This window comes from Mastacembelus armatus, chromosome 14, assembly GCF_900324485.2.
Source record: "Mastacembelus armatus chromosome 14, fMasArm1.2, whole genome shotgun sequence".
Lineage (NCBI taxonomy): Eukaryota > Metazoa > Chordata > Actinopteri > Synbranchiformes > Mastacembelidae > Mastacembelus > Mastacembelus armatus.
Window position 1 is genome coordinate 890,880 of NC_046646.1, and position 19,959 is coordinate 910,838.

Here is a 19,959-nt window from a genome sequence, read left to right on the forward strand (position 1 = left end):
CATGTCTGGGTTTGTTGCCACAGTCCAAACACATACAGGTTAAGTTAACTGGTGACTCTAAATTGTCCATAGGTGTGAACGTGAGTGTTTTCTTACGTCAGCCATGGGACAGAATTAATTTCCTCACAGTATCCCAGTATAGAAGGAATCAGCAGTGGATAACAGATTAAATGACCACACTAGAAAATACTTTTTATGTACTATGCTAGGGCACACATTTCACCGTATAGTATGGCATTATTTTCATATAAATCTATACTAATGCGTTATTTATATCCTGTATTAAGACACAATTTAAATATATTACTACACTAAGGCATCATTTTTTTGCTACATATTATAGTTATGTCCAACTGTCATGAAATTGTATAGTAAGGCACAATATTACTGCCTTACATTCATATAATATTACACTAAGGCATAATTATCTCCACATACTATAATAATTATATAAGATATAATAGCCATGCCATTTTATATTAATGCTTATTTGCTCAATCCTGAGTCATAATTGTCATACTATACTAAGGCTTAATTTTCATCACATACTATACTACGATATAACCTGGAACAGCCAGGGTCAGGAGGATGCTGGAGCCACTATATATATATATAATATATATAATATATATATGAGAGCTGGGTTTAGCTCCAGCCCCCTCCTTTTCCACATTAGTGGATGTTTCTTTGTATGGTTACTGATAAATTTATTTAAAAAACAAAAACACGTCCAAATGGCAATGTTATTTCAGTGTAGTGTACAGCTATTCAAATCTCATGTGCATATACAAATAACTGAAAAACATGAAGATAGTAAAGGGGAAAAATTGTCTTAAATCACAATCATAAGTTTCCCTCAATACTGACTGAATGACTTAATGGGACATGGAAACATAACTGCAGTATAGACTATTTCATTACATGAATCACAATACATACATTAGCTTTAGAGAATATTTAGTTGGCATGGTGTGTAGTTGAAAAACACAGCTTCAGTGTATAAGGGTAAGGCCCACCTGTGAGAAAGAAAATACATTTTAAAAATAAATGTAAAAAAACAAAAAAAAAGTTCTTCTGTACAGTATATGGCAAATACTACATGGTGAGCTTTTAATAATCATGCTAGTATGTAACTGTAACAATGTGAGCACTTACTAGGGTTTTTCATCTGGTAATGGTTCATCATAGCTAAGGCTTCCATGGCATCATTGATGGACTCCCACTCTAGAAGGCCAGAGGAACTTCGCTCACCTTTTGTGAAATATAAGACAACTAATTAGATTACCATATTAGATAACATTCGATATTCACTGAGCTAACAGGTCACCATATCATTAAGCAACCTAACAGCTTCAACACAGTCAAACTGACATCCAAACACAGCTAGAATGCATGCAATGCCATTTTAACTTGAATTCAAGTCAACTAAGAAACATAATACTTTTCCTAATCTTGATGCAACATTCATCTGGAAAAAGAAAGATAGTTATGCTGTTCAAGCTGGTAATTATTTTCCTCCAGTCTCCCAAATTCTACAGTTGTAGCTACAAGCATGAGCATTTTGTATCATTAGATGTGTCTGACCAGTCATTACTTAATATTTTATAATCTATGGCCACAATCATTAACTGTATTCATCAGATCATCACAAATGATTACTCACTCTTCCCAGTGAAAAGCTTAACACTTGTGGGGCTCTTAATTCCCAGTTCATCACAGACCTGAAAGGAGAGATCAGCTGAGAAGGTGTTTTGAGGAACCTAGCTTTCGGTTTCAATGCTGGTGGCCTTTCTTACTTGGTTGAAGATCTCTGCAGATATGTCTGGCTGTGCATTAAAGAAGTGGAGCATGTTGCTGGGATGCTGAATTCGGTTTTTAGCTGCTTGCTCTGGGGAAGTGAAGCGGTTGTTGCGGGACCCATGGAAATCTTTAAAACTGCTGGTATTATCCTCTAACTGGTAACATTGTCCTGGCACAATAGCCTGCTGCTTGGACACACTGCCAAGGAAAAACAGCCAGAGATTTTACATTGTCATACCTAGCTCTGCACTTTCTGAGTCTGTACTAATGTTTTGTCATGGTTTCCCCAGCTCCTCTTACCAAACGTTAAGTTTCTGTCCGAAAAGGAAGTTATTATTGAGATGAGTGATGGCCCTGTCTACAGAGTAGCAGTCTCCCATCTCCACCATTGCTGCCCCAGGCTTACTCTTCATGAACTTAACCTGAAGAAAAAAAAACATCCAGTTAACACATGGACAACTGCTGATGACAAACTGCTGCAAGCACCAGCTTTCAGCTTATACAACTTCACTTATCAGTGAGCAGTGCAATTTGTTGTAGTCCTGTTGTGATTACCATTACACATACAGTCAAGCCCGAAATTATTCATACCCCTGGCAAATTCTGACTTAAAGTTACTTGTATTCACATGCCACTTTTTGTTCAAATGTAAATAAAAAAATGAGTAATTATTTTTTCCACAATGATGCCTCTTGTACATCATCTTATTTTCTTCTGGGAGACGCCTGTGTCATTTCTAATCAAGAAAAAAACTTGCTGGTTGAATAAAAGTAACTTTAAGTCAGAATTTGCCAGGGGTATGAATAATTTCAGGCTTGACTGTATATATTAAATCTGTCTTTTTTTCGGGCTACTACTGTCTAGTTTAGTATCATTTTACTAACCCTCTCTACGTTGCCATAAAGGCAGAAGATGTTGAAGACCTTGTCAGCATTGATCTTGGAAGGCTCAAGGCCATATACCATAAGAACTGGAGAGTCAGCATGAGGACCATACTCCGGGGGTGGTGGTCCATATCCAGGACCATAGCGCTGAGTACCCCGACCACGACCACCCATCCCCGGCCCCATGCGGTGAGGTGGAGGGGGGCCGTAGCTGTCATCATTGTATCCATGATAACCTCCCTGAGGCCCCCCTTAATTAGAAGAAAAGAAAAGAAAAGAAAAAAACAAAAAAAACATCAGCGGTACAGACAGTACTGGAATGTGATCTGCCCTTCTTAATGTTAGGCCAGTTTCTTTACTGGATAATTACCATATTCAGGTGGGTGGTCTCCCAGAAGAGCTGGCTGCCTCTGACGTTTATTGGTATTCGCATTGGGGTCTAAAATGTTGAAATAAAAGTTTCCTATCATACAATTACATCACATGGGTTACTAGGCGCTTTTGGACCAAACAGTTCTAGGGAACCACTTCTAGGAACTACCCCACTGGGGAACAGATCCCAGAACTACAGACTGTAAGGCTTTTTTCTGTTCACATTCACACCCCCAGTAGGAATGTTGAAAATGTAAGTCAGCTGATAGTTGGTGTAGTGATGTCAATGACATGCAATAACAATGCAAAATTTTTCACGTTATGCTATGATGTCTGAAATTTCTCTTGTAGGCAGCCTGGACTTCGGCATCGGTCCATTGGTGTTTTTTCAACATAAACGCGCGTCACTTGCGGTTCCTATTGCACTGGAAAAGTGCCTACTCTGAATGTAGAGCGAAAAAAGTCCCCCCAAAACAGCGTTCTAAGAACCATTATTGTTCTGTGCAGGGGGGTGGGGATGGGGGATCCTTCCTCCAACAGTTCTGAGAACCACACACACACACACATATACACACACACACACACACACACTGGTTCCTCTGGTCCGAAAGCGCCTTATGTGCCAAAGGGCAAGGTTGTTACTAACATGCAACAGAGGGTCTTGACATCTTAGGTGTTTAAAAAGGTCTGCAGGCTCTATTTTGCTATCTGACATAATGGAGATTTTTTTTTTAACAATGATTTTGAAAGGTAGCTATCAAGGACTTGTAATGCCCTCCTCTATCTGGCATCCTAATATAAACACACACACCTTGTGAATTGTTCCAACTGCCTTCACCATCAGCATCTGTGCGGGTACACACATACATATGTCAAATCCAAATTAACGTAAATACATCTGGCAATATCATGTTAAAACATTTTCTTTTTTGTATTCAACAGAGACATTCAAGTAGAAGATCAGAGATATTCATCCGTGCTATGAACACTTGCAGTCTAAGCATGTTTTGTTAGAGAACTAAGTTTAAACAACCAGGAAAGGGCACAGGTATAACATCAAAAGAGAAAAGACATCAAGCAATTGGACTAGATTACATTGTAAAAGAGACAAATTAAAACAACTGTGTCTTAAATTCATCAAGACAAGTACTGACATTACCCATTATGGCCCGTTTTTGTTATTGTTAAATTTTACCCCAAGCTTAATTCAACAATACCCAGAGTGAACTCTCTGCATTAACACTTGTTTTTGTAGGGCCATTTCCTGAACTTAAGCAGACCCACTACCTACAATTAATTACAGATACAACATTTAATGTTTATGTTCAATTTTCCTATTGTTACAAGAAATTGTTTCACTATCCCTTTTCCAGCATCAACTGTAACAAACATTTATCTGGACCATATTTATGACGAGCATAGACACTCGGTTAACACACAGTGACAAACACTGCATCAAACTCAAATTTCAGACCGCTAACTGACACACACACAAACTTAAATTAGAAAAAACAATGACTAGTGGGATTAGTCACCGTATGGGGACTTGCCACCTTCACAATCCCTTCTGCTGCACAAGAGTTTGTACTACAGATAGACCATTGGATATAAGAAATTTTAAGTCCCACCCCAAACACAAATTGAAGAGAAATAAAAGTTATTAATCTATCCTTCAGCCATGAACCCTGTTTTTTGCAAAGAAAAGCTGTGGTTACAGGATTGTCAATTTAAGAAAAGTACTAAAACAAGGCACCAGAACTAAAATCAATACCTTTAAAATAAAATGCTTCTATATCTGAATATTCAGTGAGGAATTAACTGCTATAAGCTCAACTCCTAAAAAGATGGTTTTCCAAACACTGTCTTTCCCCAGGTACGTCTAGTAATTTCTATCGAGTTACTACTATTAACTCTCATTTCCTAGATACTAAGAAGTATACGTAATCAGACAGCCATAAAAGTAACAATTTCTGAATGAAAAGTTACCAAAAGAACAGTTTGTAGATAAGATACTAATAGCCATTTGCTGGTGTTATTACTATTATATTTAAATATTGACAGGGCAGCTCAAAACATTAAAGGCAAGAGTCAGGCTGGTTTAAGTTTCACAATACATTAGCCATGAAGTCAGATTATTTATTTATTTCAAGTACTTACTGCACCACACATGGAGCATGGGACACAGTGGGCAGGTGGGGGCAGTCTTCAGCAAGGATGCTACCCGCCAACCTCTGACTCCAGCCTCAACTCATTCTCCCTCTTCAGTCTTTTCCTTCTTCTTTCCTTCCTTGCATCCCCACCACCAGAAATAACAGTACATCCACACGCCCATGCTTGGTTTTGACTTGCCAGTTTGTTTTGAAAGTTATTAGAGGCTTATTTCCATCTTACCGTGCTCTGACCACAAAGCAGGACATTTGCACCATTTGAGAGTGGGGTGTCAGTCCACAGACACACTGAGGCAAACCTGCATCACACGGGAGGTGTTAAATGCATCACTATGGGCCAGCATTAATGAAAAAAAAAAAAAAAAATTTAAAAAAGGGGTAAATGAAAACGCAGAAACAACACATGAATAGCACAAAGAGAAGGAAAATGGGAGGAAGGTACAGGTTGGAAACAGAATACCATAGTCCATAAATGTAGAAAACTTTGGAAAGGATTTTTAATCTGTTTGCCTCTGTGCTTGTATGCTTGATAGGTGTTTGAGGCTTGTGTCTTCATAGGCCCCCCTGTGGAAATTTCTTCTCATGTAAAAATGGGCGTATAGCTGTCAGCCACTGGCAAAGTGAAAAGTCATCTAGTACTTGACAATAAGTCGATGTACTGTCATGATGGTTGAGCTCTGTGTGTTGCCGTGGTTATTCAGCATGTTGTGTTGTCGTGTGTTCGGCACAGGAGGGTAGAGATGAGCTGTATGACCATCTGAGAGAGAGAATGGCCTCTTATTGTTTATTGCCACAGTATGTGGTGACATCTGTTCCCTGGTCAGGCTGAGTGTATCTGAAACTCCTGTTGCTCCCTGTGGTTGTGTTATGGCAGGCACATCCCAAGGGCTAGGAGGCATGGCCACAAGAACCACATGCCTGCCTCCCACCATCATCAATGTGTTGTGTCAAAAGTGGTGGCTCCTCTGGGCCTTGCAGATGACATGTGCTGTACTGGTAAGGAGGTGGTGGTAGATGCTTATCAATATATCATCAGTCTATGGTGGATATGCAAGGTGTCTGTCTGCATTAGCTTGAAGTATTTCTGTCCCTCAAACTGTATTGGTGGCTATGACCACCACCAAGAATAAAATAGATCCCCGTGTCAGGTGGTGGAGATGATGGAATAAGGAAGTGCTGAGTTGAGGTTGTGTTCCAGTGTTTGTTCCCCCACTGTGTCCGATGTATGCCACAGAGCTGATTTACATTAGGTGTGGCTGTGGGCGTTATACTGTAGCTGTAGAAGCAACTGCATCTTTGCAGCATGTGTCTGCTTAGAAGATGACATAAGCCTGTATGAGTCTGCACAGTGAGGACACAAGGAGTACCCTTATTTGTGAGGCAGCACAAACTAGAATATCAAGAAACGACAGAATGTGACTCACCTGTATGAAATATCTAATGTACATGTTTGGGTGTTTGCTGTGTACAAGAGAAAATTACATCTCTTTATAGTGTCTGGTGAAAAAAGAAAAACATTTCCTCTTATAAAGCTACACTACTTTTAAGTTATTTCTAATTAACTTTAATACACCAGCAAAATTCTGTTGTTATTTTGAACCACTGTATTGTGTTCACAGTCTCAGACCAAGCACATTCCATTTTAGTGGTTGTTCTTTTTCCAGCTACCCAGAATCTTACTACCAGCTGTTGACCTACTTGCATTTTTCAGTGGCTTGTAAACAATATGTAATGTTACAGTAACCTGTATTTTGATCATAAAAGTATTTGTTTTGTCACCACTGATTATGATGGATAAAGTTCCATTCCTGGTGGTTTCATCAGTGCAGTAACACTGATTTTTAAACCTACCATTCTAGCATTAGATGAAGAAAAACATATGCAATAATTAATGATATAATCCCTACCTTTGAAGACAACACCTATTTCCACTTTACTAAGTCAACAACAAAACTACCGGTCAGTCTCAAAACAATAAAAATCTGTTGATCCTAAAAATATTTATTTTAAATCTTCACAATAATGATAAAATGTGTACATAATATACAGTGTCTTCTGAAAGTATTCAGACCACTTTACTTCTTGCACACTTAAGTGTTACAATTTTTCTTTTTTTTAAAATGAGAAATTAAAGTACTGAATTAAGAGTCAGTATTTCTGGAATTGACTTAATTATCTAGAAACACGATTTCACTTTTTTGCAGATCAGTGACTGAAGACTAATGGGTAAATTTAAAAACTATCACAATAAGGTGTGACCAAAGTGAAGGGTTCTGAATATTGTGAAGCCACTGCATCTTTCACATTAATGGTCCCATGAAATGCAGAATATACCAAAAATACATTAATCCTCGACCTGTTACCTCTCATTTTAACTACTCATTGTGCCCTTAGGGAACATGAAAAATCCTTCAACTCCTAATACAAATCTAAACACAGACTAAGATGCTATCCGACATCACCTGCTGCTATGTTTGCTGATTGTAATCGCTGATGTCCCTATAACAAATTGACAACTACTGACATTGTCATTCTGCTGTTTATGCTGCTCCTGTTCTCAAAAACAGGTTGTCCCATCAATCCACCCTTGAGACAGAAATACATGCACAGTACAGAAAAGCCTGGGAAACACTAATCAATCACTAAAAACAATTTGACAGCAAATTCAATGTGTAATTTAAGCTACAATAAAATCTCCACTATGTTTAAAAGAATGTCAACAAGTATGACAGTCTGTAGTGTTTACTGGATTAGAGCGAACAGGGATGTGATGTGCAGCTGTGCCATGCTCTATAGGGAATGTAAGCCTATGTGACAAATGGTGCCTGCATATTCTATGTGGTGGGTGTGTTCACTTATGCACATGCATGAACCTGTAATATTGGCTGCCCTTGAGGTTGCTCCTCATGCCCTTACTTTCTTCCTGCTGTGTGGCAAGAAAATGCATGAAAACTGTGGAGGCATCACAGGAATACCGCCTTTGAACTGTCAAGCAGCATTGTGAGTAGTGAAGAAACTATTTTGTGTGATCAAAGGCAATACCCCAGGAGGCAGAGATCCCTAACCATCCCATACAGTTGCATGAGCGTAAAAGAGGATTTTATAAAAACTAAATAAATAAATAAATTTTTAAAAAGGGGGGGGGGGGGGGGGGTTTAGAAAGGATTGGTGCCTACATGTTACCTTGCCCACTCAGGTTGGGGTTTGTATAGTCCCACGTGTCTTGGTCATTCTTGAAGACATTAAGGCGTGCTGGCTGTGAATAGAATTGCATCACAAAAATCAAAAGTAGTTTACCCTCACATGTTAATTTTCCTGGTACAAGGCTGATTTAACACTGCCATACACTCACCTTGGCATATTCAATCTTTAGAGTGCAACAGCCAGAATAGATGTCTGCACCATTCAAAGATGCTTTGGCCCTCTGGGCACTTTGGACTGAATCAAATGTGGCAGCAATGAGTTAAAGTGATGTCTGATTACAGAAATATTTGAGGAGCTCAAAGATAATTAAACATGTTTTACGATCATTGTGTGTCAAAATGCAAAAAGTCAAAAAAAAAAAGCTAAAAGGATATTCAACCATGGCCTGAACCCCATTCTTTCTGAAGATGACAATCCTTTGTACAGGACCACAGTTGTTACAAATGGTGTAGAGCACATCCTGTAGAGGCACATAAATGCATTTATATGGTAATCCTCCTCATACATACATTTTACCTTTATAAAGCTGAATGACAAATTGTCATAAATTGGGTAAATTGTGAGACATGACCGAAGACAAAAACATACTCTCTTGCTGAATGTTATCCAAATACAAATTGCTAATTTTTTCCCCCCCAGACTAATAGGAATTCAGTAATTTTGAAGTGGGACTGAAATTCACAGTAATTGTGAAAAACATATCAGGATCAGCAAATGAAAATGTTCATAGCACTTACACTTTAAAATCTGATGCAGAAGAATGCAGCTCTATTTTAAGGTTGGATGAAAATATTTGATTTGCATAAACCATTTTTGTCCTCTACTAGTGGTGCACATTTTAGGCAATTTCCTTAAATGATGGTCAGCTACTTTGCCCTCTATAGCCGAGTAACAGGAAACTACTCACTTGAATTATAAATGAACATAAAAATTACTTAATTTAAATTGGGGAGTTTCCAATCACACCCATTATTAGTCAACAACTGGCCAGAAAAGTACTAAACACCCACTCCCTTTATTACTCATAAACCCTATGTGAATCACTGCTTGTATCCAACACAGTAAACTGGACATAATGTTCATTGATATTATAAAATTATTCTGTCTAAACTTGTAATCATGCAGTAATCTTTCTGATTTGTGACAATACTACATAGATTATGTTGCAACCCTGTCACTGCACACAGGGCTTGATTTGGTACATTACCGTGGTGATAGGATAGATGGGGTTTATGATCGTCAGCAGCAGTACATTGTTGACACTCCGGGTATCATCTGATTCTCCCGGCCGGGATATCTTTTGACTAGTGGAGTAATTGATGAAGGCAGGGTGGCCTGCAATGTAAACCTGGTTCTCTGCTGCGTAAGTCACAGCATTGCAGGAGCCATTCATGTCCTCATACTCCACCAGAGCCTGGCGCTTTTTGGGCATCATAACAACATAACTGTAAATATATATTTGACCAAGAAAATTAGAGGATAGACAGGCTGGTTTACTGAACCATGCTTTGTTAAAAACATTAGTAAAATGGGTTTAAAATGGTACTTTGGTTCAACTTTATCGTGACATTGCCTCTAAATATAAATTAGTATTTTGAGGTAAACTAGGCAAAACTAGGGAGTCAAGAAGAATTCACATTCAAGTCTGCAGTTATATGACTCTTAGCTCATAGCTTAGGCTTGCAATTGCACTGCACTCAAAGTCCCTATATAAAGCAGTACACAATAGTTTTCAGCAGAGAAGCTCAGATAAGCAATGTACATGTTACACGGCTGGTATGGAGAAAAAGCTAATATCTGACAGGCTAAAGACTAGGGACTTGGAGAGCTAACAACCAAGTGGGGGTAAGAAATCAGCAGTACTCCTCCTTGAGTGTGCTTTCTAACATAAGTACCGCTATCACAGCCGCTTCACGGGAAACTGAGGGCCAGAACCAAAGGGGCTTGAATGTTAACACAGCCAGTCCAAAGGCACGTGCAGCGTTAAGGAACACAGTGAATAAGACATAGAAGGTCTGACATTACCTGATGACCCCGAACTCCTGCAGGGCCTCTACCAGGTCAGCCTCCATAATACCGTCCACCAACCCCCTGATGTGCACCACCGGGGAGGGCAGCGGTTTGTGAGGGTCATCATAGCTCTCCTGAAAAAGAAGTACACAAAATGAAGACGCTTGTGTCGTCAGAAAATATTCCCGGCATTAATGGAGAGCTGAATAAGTAGCAGCGCCAAACGCGTTTGCTAAAATAACCGGAAACTCTCTGAGCTTGGAGACCTGCGTTAGCTCAGCTAACTGGTAGTTAACTAGCTTAGCCACGTTAAATTAACGTAACACTAACTGAAAACACGACAAATAGCTGTTTTCCTTTGCATAGCTCTCTGTGCACATAAGGTGGCTGTGTGTCCCTGAGCTGCTTTAACGTGTTTGCAACGTTGACTGAACGTAAACTGGCCTTAGCCTGACCAGTTCTGTATTATCGCTAGCAGCACGTAAAGCTAACAGCGAACTTGTCAAGCTACGTCCCTCTATTAAAAAACATAACCTGGCACTTTCAGCACAGCAAAGCTCTACGTAAGAATGAACCCCTCACAGTTGTCATCCCTCCGTCCTCGGTTTTCTGTCTTTTCGTTGCCCTGCCACCTTCTCCGTAGTATCGGCCTGCAACTGCAGCCATGTTAGCCTGTGCCGTGCTGCGTTCAGAGCATGTGGGAAAACCGATATAGCAGCCTACTCTTCATGCAGCGGCAACCCGCGACTTTACTTGCCCACAGTTGGAAGAGCTAAAAACGCTTTGACTTGTTTGAGTGACCCCCTAAACAGCTCACTATATGTCGACTCAATGTTTCTCAGTCATGAAAGAATTTGCCTAAAAGAATTTATATCCTGATTATATACGTTTGTTAATATGCGGACACTCATGTATTTTCCCTATTGCACAGGGTTGAAAATCAGACATTTACAGTTCATAGATTCAGTGAGCAAAGCTATGCATACAAAAGTTTACCTAACATATCTGTGCCGGTAACAAATATTCACTCTTTTCTTTGTGTTTCGATATATTTGATGGAGCGTAGATTTTTTACAAAACGGTCTTTGTTTTGACTCCAGTTGCTTTCCAACGACTGATTACCTGGATCAGGTGTGTTCAGCCAATCAGAAGCTGCAGGCGCAGGAATAGTTAGAAAACCAGCTGGACTGTGGCCCTCCAGGACTTGAGTTTGACAGCCCTAGACCATAGCACAGCACTGGCATCCTGACAGCCAGATAGTGACTTTGATTGGTTTTTTGTCTTACCTGCATAAAAGTAAGGGTATTGTGGCGCCATCGACTCCCTCCACAAAAATGACTTTTCGGTGTTCCAGTGCTCTAGCCTCTACTCTAGGATTTAGGTCTGTATGTGTCAAACAACAGGGTGTCTTATGCCCTTATAAACGTCTTCTGTTATAATGCTGACATGCAGCAGCATATTAAAAACAATGTAGGTGACTATGCAATGACTCCATTAATATTTCAATATAATTATAACAATTTACAATAAATTACAACATATTTTGTTTATATCAGTTAAAATGCATTAAATTATAAAGGCATTAAATTACAACATTGATGAACGTAAGATTTCAAGATTAGATGAATACTCACTTTCAAACAGTACATTAAATGGTACATTAGTACTAGTTCATTTCACAGTCTTGGAAATTCATTGCCTGTGTAATTCTTTGTCAGATATATTTCAACATTGGGTGCAAAAAGTGCATTTCTGATTATTACCACTGTAAAACTTTGAGTGAGCTTAAAAGGAGGCCTATATTACACTAACCATACCTCGAATCACATAACTTACGAGAAATACAATTTCAGCAGATATAGCATCTCGTCTCCTAAACTAATGTTTGCCATCAAGCTTTACTTTAACTTTGTTTTTGTATCATGGCCACAGATGACATTTTTCCTGGTTGGCTGGCTGGGTTCCATTCAAACTTGAACACCAGGACAACTCACAGTCCAATCTCCATTTCAAACATTGCTCTAAATTTACCTACAAAAACTGGAGCGTTGCCTTAGCAAAAATGATTTCGTTTTACACTACATTACTAATCAGTAATCAGTAGGCTAATTATATCTAGGTACAGTACATGCTTACTGACAACAGACAAACTTTAAATATAAATACAATTTCGACACAGCAATGTTTCCAATGTGACAAGTGGCCATTGTACAAGTAAGGTGATACACTTTGAAGTATCCTCTTCAAACATGATTTTCACATGTCAGAACTTGTGTATAATTACTAAATCTTTCCCCTCCATGTAGAAACAGTTGTCGTCATCTGAATTAATCCAATCTCCCCTAAGTGTGAGGAGACAGAAGACCAAGCTTGAAATCCAGATTCTGAGCTGTCAGGCACCAAACCAGTGTGAAGCAAACTCCAGTGACTTCACAGAGTACAAGATGACCATTTGTTCTCCTATATCAAAAACAGTCATTGCATGTTTTTTAGTACACTGGTCAGCACTGTCACAGTTAATTTTGCTGACTGGAGATGTCATTCAGTGGATTTGTTGAACAGATTTGCAAGTGTGAATCTATAGTGTGTTTTTTTTATATGAATGATGGCAGCAGTTGTCAAGTTTTTAGTGGTAGTTACTGTAACAGTACTGTCCAAGTCAATGTCCTGGTGATGTGTGCCTGTGAGTGTGCAGTCCTTACTCTCCCCAGCTGTGCTCTCTCAGAAGCCTTGTATATGGCAATAGGCCTCCAAGCTGGAGAAGAGGATGTAAAGGAACCAGAGTCCAAAGAAAAGCAGTGAAGTGAGAACTCTGGGGATCCGCGGGCCTCCCAGCTCACCACCTATGGATGGTCTCCGACGAAGCATCAAAACTCCCATACTGAAGAAGGCAAAAATAGTGAAGAGTGTGACGGAGAAGGCCAGTGAGCCAGGGTCCACACGGAACACCTTACCTTTGACCTCCCAGTATATAGCAGCCACGGACCAGGCCAACCCAATGCCCAAAAACACATTAACTGCGTTGCTTCCTGTCACATTTCCCACAGATGCATCTGCATACTGATCCTGAGTGGCAGCCACTTTACTGGCAAATGTATCTGGAGAAAAAAAGTAAAAAGGCAGTGAAGCTTCAGTGCTTATTAGCCTGGCTAAGACTTACTTTAACTGACTTTAGCATTGCCTCTGTGGCATGTGCCTCTCAGTTGGGGAGACACAGTATACGTATTTGCTTTAACAAATAAAAACTGATGTTCAGTTGTAGAATCGCTCACCAGGAAGTGAAGTTCCCAGTGCTACAAAGACCACAGCAGTGACAGTGTCTCTCAGGCCTACAGTGCAGCCAAAATGGGAGGCCAGGTCTCCAATAATGGCAGTTAAGACACCAATGACACTGATTGACACTATGAAGCATGCCCAACCATTCCAGTACTCAGTGGGTGGGACACAAGCAAACAGAATCTTCCAAAAGATGCACAAGATGTGCATAAAGTAGTCGAGCCAGTTTGGCATTCTCTGCTCCTGTCCCTCCTCATCTCCATCACCTGTGTAAAACCAAATTAAAAAAACAGCATGTCATCAAATACAAACACAAAGACATTTTGTGCCAGTCAGAGCCAAGTTTATAGTGTGAAATAAAGCTGTAAATGAAAAAATAAAGCTGTAGCGAGATGCAATCATACACTCATTTGTTTTCCTGAATATAGCCTATTCATTGATTTTATATGTGCCCATTCCCTTTTTGGTGTGAAGTTAAATGAGAAGGTCAATATAGTCTAGTCCATAAAACAATAACTTGACATATTTACAGTACATGTCAGGTTTTATGCTAGGCATGAATTTGAATTTGTATATTTACCAAAATGATGAACTGTTTACACATTTCTTATGCATGCCAAGCTAGCATCGCTGACTTAAATCTTAGAAACACCATATTTTGTTACATTCTTCCTCTTTGATGTTTTTAGTAATAGCAATATTGAAAATGAATGCTGTTCACAATTGGTCTAACATATGTTCAGCATTTACAACCAGACTTGAATAAACTGCATTTTTTCATTGGTCACAGGCCTGCTAACCAAACATAACTAGATAAATTTAAGGAATATTACAATTCTACATGTTTATTTAAGTCTGAAACCAGTTAATTTTCATACCAAGAATTGAGTACATGATCAGCACTAATAAAATCAGGGTTACTTCAGTGAGAAAACCACTGTTTGTAAATCTGATCAATTCAGTGGTCGGATACATAGTTTTAATACACTGGCAAAATCTGTAATATCCACAGAAAAAACAAAAACATAATTAAAACCTGAGAGACACACTCTTATGCTACAACTATGCCTCTGATCAATACTATTGCTTGATGGAACTAGATATTCTACAAAGAGTACTTTGTTTAAAAAAGAAAGGAAAAGAATAGCCACTGACCTGCACTCACTGTGACTGCTTCAATGAACTGCTCCCTCCAAGAGTGAGTGCCAATAACTACAGCCAGATTTGTATCCTTTAGGAGTTTGTCCACAGTTTTCTGTCACAACACATTAAACAAAAGTCATTAATGGTTAATGTGAATTTCCTGAAATTACCTGATTTACCCTTCTCGGGTTAATAAAGTTTGACTTATCTTATATTATCAAACTCTCAAAGGTTTATTGTAAGCTTTGTTCATAAGCTAGTTGAGGCAGACTAGGCTTTGCGTAAAATCCTGAACATAGTATGCACACAAAGCCACTGGATTCACAATTCACTGCAGAATTTGAATTCAATTTGCAGCAGAATTAAGTGAGCCTTAGTCACACAGCACATACTGATACACACATAGCTTCAGTGCATCTCACAACAAATTATATGAAAGATATGAAAAAGTTAAGAATTGAGAAACGATGTACAATAATCACAACAGTATAATGAGAGTTTATAAGATGTGACATCTTATCTATGAAGTCCCAACACAACATGCTGGCAGGAAATGTACCTGGTCTATTAATCCATTGGGAGTCTGATGTGTGAAAGAGGGAACCATTTAGTTAATGAGCCAAAATACATATATTTAAACCTGTCCATAAGGCAACAACCTAAGCCTCTGAAGTTTTCATTTGTGAAAGCTTTTAGGAGAACATACCACTCAGAATTTTTAAATACTGTAAGTTAACTCTTCTGTCACCCAAATCTAAGCCTTTAAGTTCACTTAATGTTCTTTTCAAAACAATGACAATAAAAAGCTGCTTTATGTTTCCCAATGAACTTATTATAAAATACTCTTATTTGTCCCATGTATTTGTACAAAGTGCAAAGACTGGATGGTCTACTGCTAATGCAATTCTTTCTGTCAGCCTCTCACATACCTTAAATTCACAGGACTCCTCTATGATGACCTCAAGCCTGCTGTGCTCTCCTAGAATGGGTTTACCCATCTCAGAGATCCTCCTGCCCTCTTCCTCCTCAGGGGTGGGATTTCCTGTCAGAGAGCACATACGTCTAATAATCATCTTTAGAATTTATCACCTTATTTGCAAAACCCACACACATTCACATTCTAAATTTCAGCCAAGGGACCGAAACGTAAAACATAATGATGAAAAAAAAACATTCCACTATCAAAGTGACATATTTTAAAGGTGCTTTGGTTAGCGTCCATCATTTGATAGATTTGCTAATGGTAATTGATGTTGAAACACAAACAGCCTGGGAGAATGCACTGCCTGTAACTTTCTGTTCAGGAATTGAAATAATTATAGGCCCAGGCCTGATGGTAAACCAGGATAGGAATGGTCTTCCTCCAGGACAGATCCACTTCACTGAAATTGACATTACTAGCATTAGGTCTGACTAGATGCACGTTTTAAAGAGAACTGGATATCAAACTCAAAGATGCTACACAGTCATTTGAATCAAAACTGTTCACCTAAAGCATGAGCAATTTTTTTTTTTTTACTTTTATGTTTGCTTCTGTGTTGTGGGGGGTGCATGGCACATGTGCATTACTGTTTCCCCGATGGCTCCTGCCATTTGCCATTGCTGAGTGTCAGCAACATATCCAGCTCTCGTAATACATCCAACACACACACACACATACATTATATATATATATATATATATATATATATTATATATTATATATATAATGTGTGTGTGTGTGTGTGTGTGTGACACACACACACACACACACACACAAAAACTAACTTACCCTGGTTTAGCAGCAGTGCTGTGATAAAAGACAGAAGTATTCAACCATACAGTAACACTATTTTTAAGGCTTAACACATTGGCTTGAGTGTCTAAAATACAACTAGAAAAGGTCTACATTTTTACTATTGCTTATGTAATCTACTGTTGATGTAATGGCTTCTTTTTACCAGCACTAACAAGGACATGTCTGATTTCCACACCAACCTGCTGACCCACTATTTTACAGGAAACAGGCAACTAAACAATACAAAATTCACAACTGGCTGCAAAGCTTGTGCTATAGGGAAACAGACAGTGTTTAATCTTCTATTATTGGCTCTGACAAAGGTGACCAACATGAATTATTGCATGTTTATGTCATTATTATCATCTAGAGGTTGAGCTCAACCTCTATATAACTTCACCTCGACGACTGGGAATCTTCACAGTCATTACTATCATAATCACAACACCACAAAGTCACCTAGACATCAATGAGGAAGGTAAAATTCTCACACACTCACCAGAAAGTCTTCGCTTTAACCATTTGGGGTCCTCAAGCACAATGAAGAAACTTTCCTGCTTCTCATATTCTTCCACATTTATAATGCGCACTTGTAAGGTCTGACTGGATATATGAAAGCATGTGTGAACATACACACACACACTGATTTGCATAACAAATCAACTACTATCAATTTCAATTAACATAACTGCCCATAATAAGAGGCATAAATCCACACATCTCGACATCTTAAACATTTGCTCTACCATATAAATCACAGCGGCAATTGAAGTGACCAAAATGATCACTAGACATTTTAAAACTCCGGGGACTGTCAAGTCAGAAGGACCTGCTCCACCTGGAGTGACTGATAACCTACAGTGATTCTTTAGTTAGATTAAGGTACCCGTTTCCTTAAAGCACTAACAACCTGAAACAGCATGACCAAAAAAGCATTGAGGGTGCTGTATTACAGTATTAAAAATTAGGATATGAGTCTTTTTGATCACTGTATTTGGCAATTACACCAAAAATTTAGAGACCATCAGACTATACTTCAGTTTTGTATATTATTTAGCTGAATGGGAAAAATTAGAAAGATACCTGTTCAGCAGACCTGACAAGACATTTGCAGTTACAGTTTCATTCAAAATTTCATTTAACTTAAAAATCTAATGTTTTTTCTTATTAAATAACAAACTGCTTAAAATGACAATGAATGGATTAGTTGACAGCGGACTACGAAGTACTGTTAATAGGAGCAAAAACAATTATTTTGTTGCCCAAATCCCTTAAAAAAACACATAAACCATACTACACTGCACTGTTTGATATGCTCTTTTAATACCATGATCCCACACACGAGTATATTTTGAGTTAACCCTCCTGCTGCTGTAAATACTCACTGCAACAAATCAATGGCCTACAAATAGTGCCCAAAACATTAACTGCACACGTGGACATAAGTGTTGGTAATATTAAATAAAAATTTACTTAAAATTAATTAATAAAAATCATACATTGTTTTTGAATTGTTGTTCAACAAGACCCTCCCTGAACTGCCAAATTATCGTGGTGGAGGGGTTTGAGCGCCCGAATGATCCTAGGAGCTATGTTGTCCTGGGCTACATGCACCTGGCAGGGTCTTCCAAGGCAAACAGGTCCTAGGTGACGGACCAGACCAAGAGCGGTTCAACCACCGTTTATGATGAAGAAACCAGCAAGGACCGCGACGTTGCCCGGTATGGCAAAGCCGGGGCCCCACCTTGGAGCTAGGCCTGGGGTTGGAGCCCGTTGGCAAGAGCCTAGTGGCCGGGTCTCCCCCCATGGGGTTCAGCCGGACAAAGCCCGAAAAAGTGATGTGGGGCCGCCCTTCTGTGGGCCCACCCCTGTGGGCGTGATTTGGAGGAACAGTCTCCCCGATCTGAACCCAAGTGGTGTTCTGTTATTGGACTGTTATTCTGTGCTGAGGTGAGTAGCTGAACATCCGGGTAAGCGAATCACTTTTGTCTTGCAGGCGTGTCGTGTTGTGTGTGTTGTGTGGTTCGTCTGCAGACTGGCGGCAGACTAGCTGTGGTTTGGCACACCTGGGAACCGGCTAGACTTTGAACGGTTCACTGGCTGCTGCATTCCGGTGCTGGTCGGGTACCTTTCTGTTTTGACCGGTGTTTGTTGCTATTTCCTGACTTAGCGCTCGTTGGCCTACCGGTTAGCTTAGCTAGCTAGTTAGCTTGCTAACATGGCCTCTCCCTCTCTCTCTCTCTCCTGCTCGGTGTGCCACATGTTTAGTTATTCCTCTGCCTCCTTTAGCGATAATGATACCTGTCTCAGTCTAAAACGCTTCTCTGCAGTTTCCTTAGAGCCGCCGCCCCCTTCAAACCACATAGAGACTGTGTCTGCCCCTCGAACATATAAATCAAACAAATCAGAAGTTAACAGAAGAGGAGTTATTCATAAAAACTTAATAAAAATTAAGACCACTCCTCTTATTGAACAGAAAAACAGAACTGTCAAATGTGGATTATTAAATATTAGGTCCCTTTCTTCTAAATCTCTGTTAGTAAATGATTTGATAACTGATCACCAAATTGACCTACTTTATCTTACTGAAACCTGGTTACAGCAGGATGAATATGTCAGTCTGAATGAATCAACCCCCCTCAGTCATAAAAATTATCATGTTCCTCGAAGCACAGGTCGAGGTGGAGGAGTAGCTGCAATCTTCCAGTCAAACTTATTATTAAACTTTCATCCTCAGAACAGTTATAACTCATTTGAGAGCCTCACTCTTAGTCTCTCACATACAAACTGGAAAACACAAAAACCAGTTCTACTTGTCATTTTGTACCGTCCACCTGTTCCTTACTCAGAGTTTTTAACTGAATTCCCTGACTTCCTGTCTGATTTAGTGCTTAGATCAGATAAAGTCATTATAGTGGGAGATTTTAACATTCATGTAGATGTTGAAAATAACAGCCTCAGCATTGCATTTAATTCTATATTAGATTCAATTGGTTTCATTCAAAACGTTAATAAACCCACCCACTGTTTCAATCACACCCTTGATCTTGTTCTGACCTATGGCATCGAAATTGAACATCTAATAGTTTTTCCCCCAAATCCTGTTTTGTCAGATCATTCTTTAATAACTTTCGAATTTAAAATGATGGATCATGCAGCGTCTGGAAGAAAATTCCACTACAGCAGATGTTTATCCGACAACGCTGTTAATAAATTTAAGAAAATGATTCCATCTTTATTTGCATCTATGCCAAGTATAAACATAATGGAGGGCAGCTGCCTTAATCCTACTCCCTACCAAATTGATCATGTTGTTGACAGCGCT

At 39.2% G+C, this 19,959-nt stretch overlaps 2 protein-coding genes across 7 annotated transcripts in view; both read right to left on the reverse strand.

Annotated features, from left to right (window-relative positions):
• Positions 1-729: 729 nt before the first annotated feature.
• Positions 730-11,143, reverse strand: LOC113142869 (heterogeneous nuclear ribonucleoprotein L-like). 2 transcript variants are annotated; one of them, XM_026328201.1, is made up of 14 exons: positions 11,021-11,143; positions 10,454-10,572; positions 9,636-9,873; positions 8,803-8,888; positions 8,577-8,673; positions 8,408-8,480; positions 3,868-3,903; positions 3,055-3,123; positions 2,763-2,935; positions 2,101-2,222; positions 1,797-1,998; positions 1,664-1,721; positions 1,156-1,251; positions 730-1,016 (listed from the first exon to the last, which is right to left on the reverse strand). In XM_026328201.1, the coding sequence occupies exons 1-14, from the start codon at positions 11,102-11,104 to the stop codon at positions 958-960; spliced, it is 1,512 nt and encodes a 503-aa protein (XP_026183986.1). In that variant the 5' UTR covers positions 11,105-11,143; the 3' UTR covers positions 730-957. The 2 variants fall into 2 exon arrangements, with proteins under 2 accessions (XP_026183986.1, XP_026183985.1); XM_026328200.1 differs by having other exon boundaries at positions 2,685-2,935.
• Positions 11,144-11,989: 846 nt separating this feature from the next.
• slc8a2a (solute carrier family 8 member 2a) overlaps positions 11,990-19,959 on the reverse strand; it is a 31,955-nt gene continuing 23,985 nt past the window's right edge. For 2 of the 5 annotated variants that reach the window (XM_026328194.1, XM_026328197.1), the window contains exons 8-12: positions 17,134-17,237; positions 15,787-15,899; positions 14,870-14,969; positions 13,711-13,980; positions 11,990-13,536 (exon numbers count right to left, since the gene is read on the reverse strand). In XM_026328194.1, the coding sequence (XP_026183979.1) occupies positions 13,160-13,536; positions 13,711-13,980; positions 14,870-14,969; positions 15,787-15,899; positions 17,134-17,237 (964 nt within the window). In that variant the 3' untranslated portion in view covers positions 11,990-13,159. The remainder of the gene's footprint in view (positions 13,537-13,710; positions 13,981-14,869; positions 14,970-15,786; positions 15,900-17,133; positions 17,238-19,959) is intronic. The other 3 variants (XM_026328195.1, XM_026328196.1, XM_026328198.1) reach the window with 3 other exon arrangements.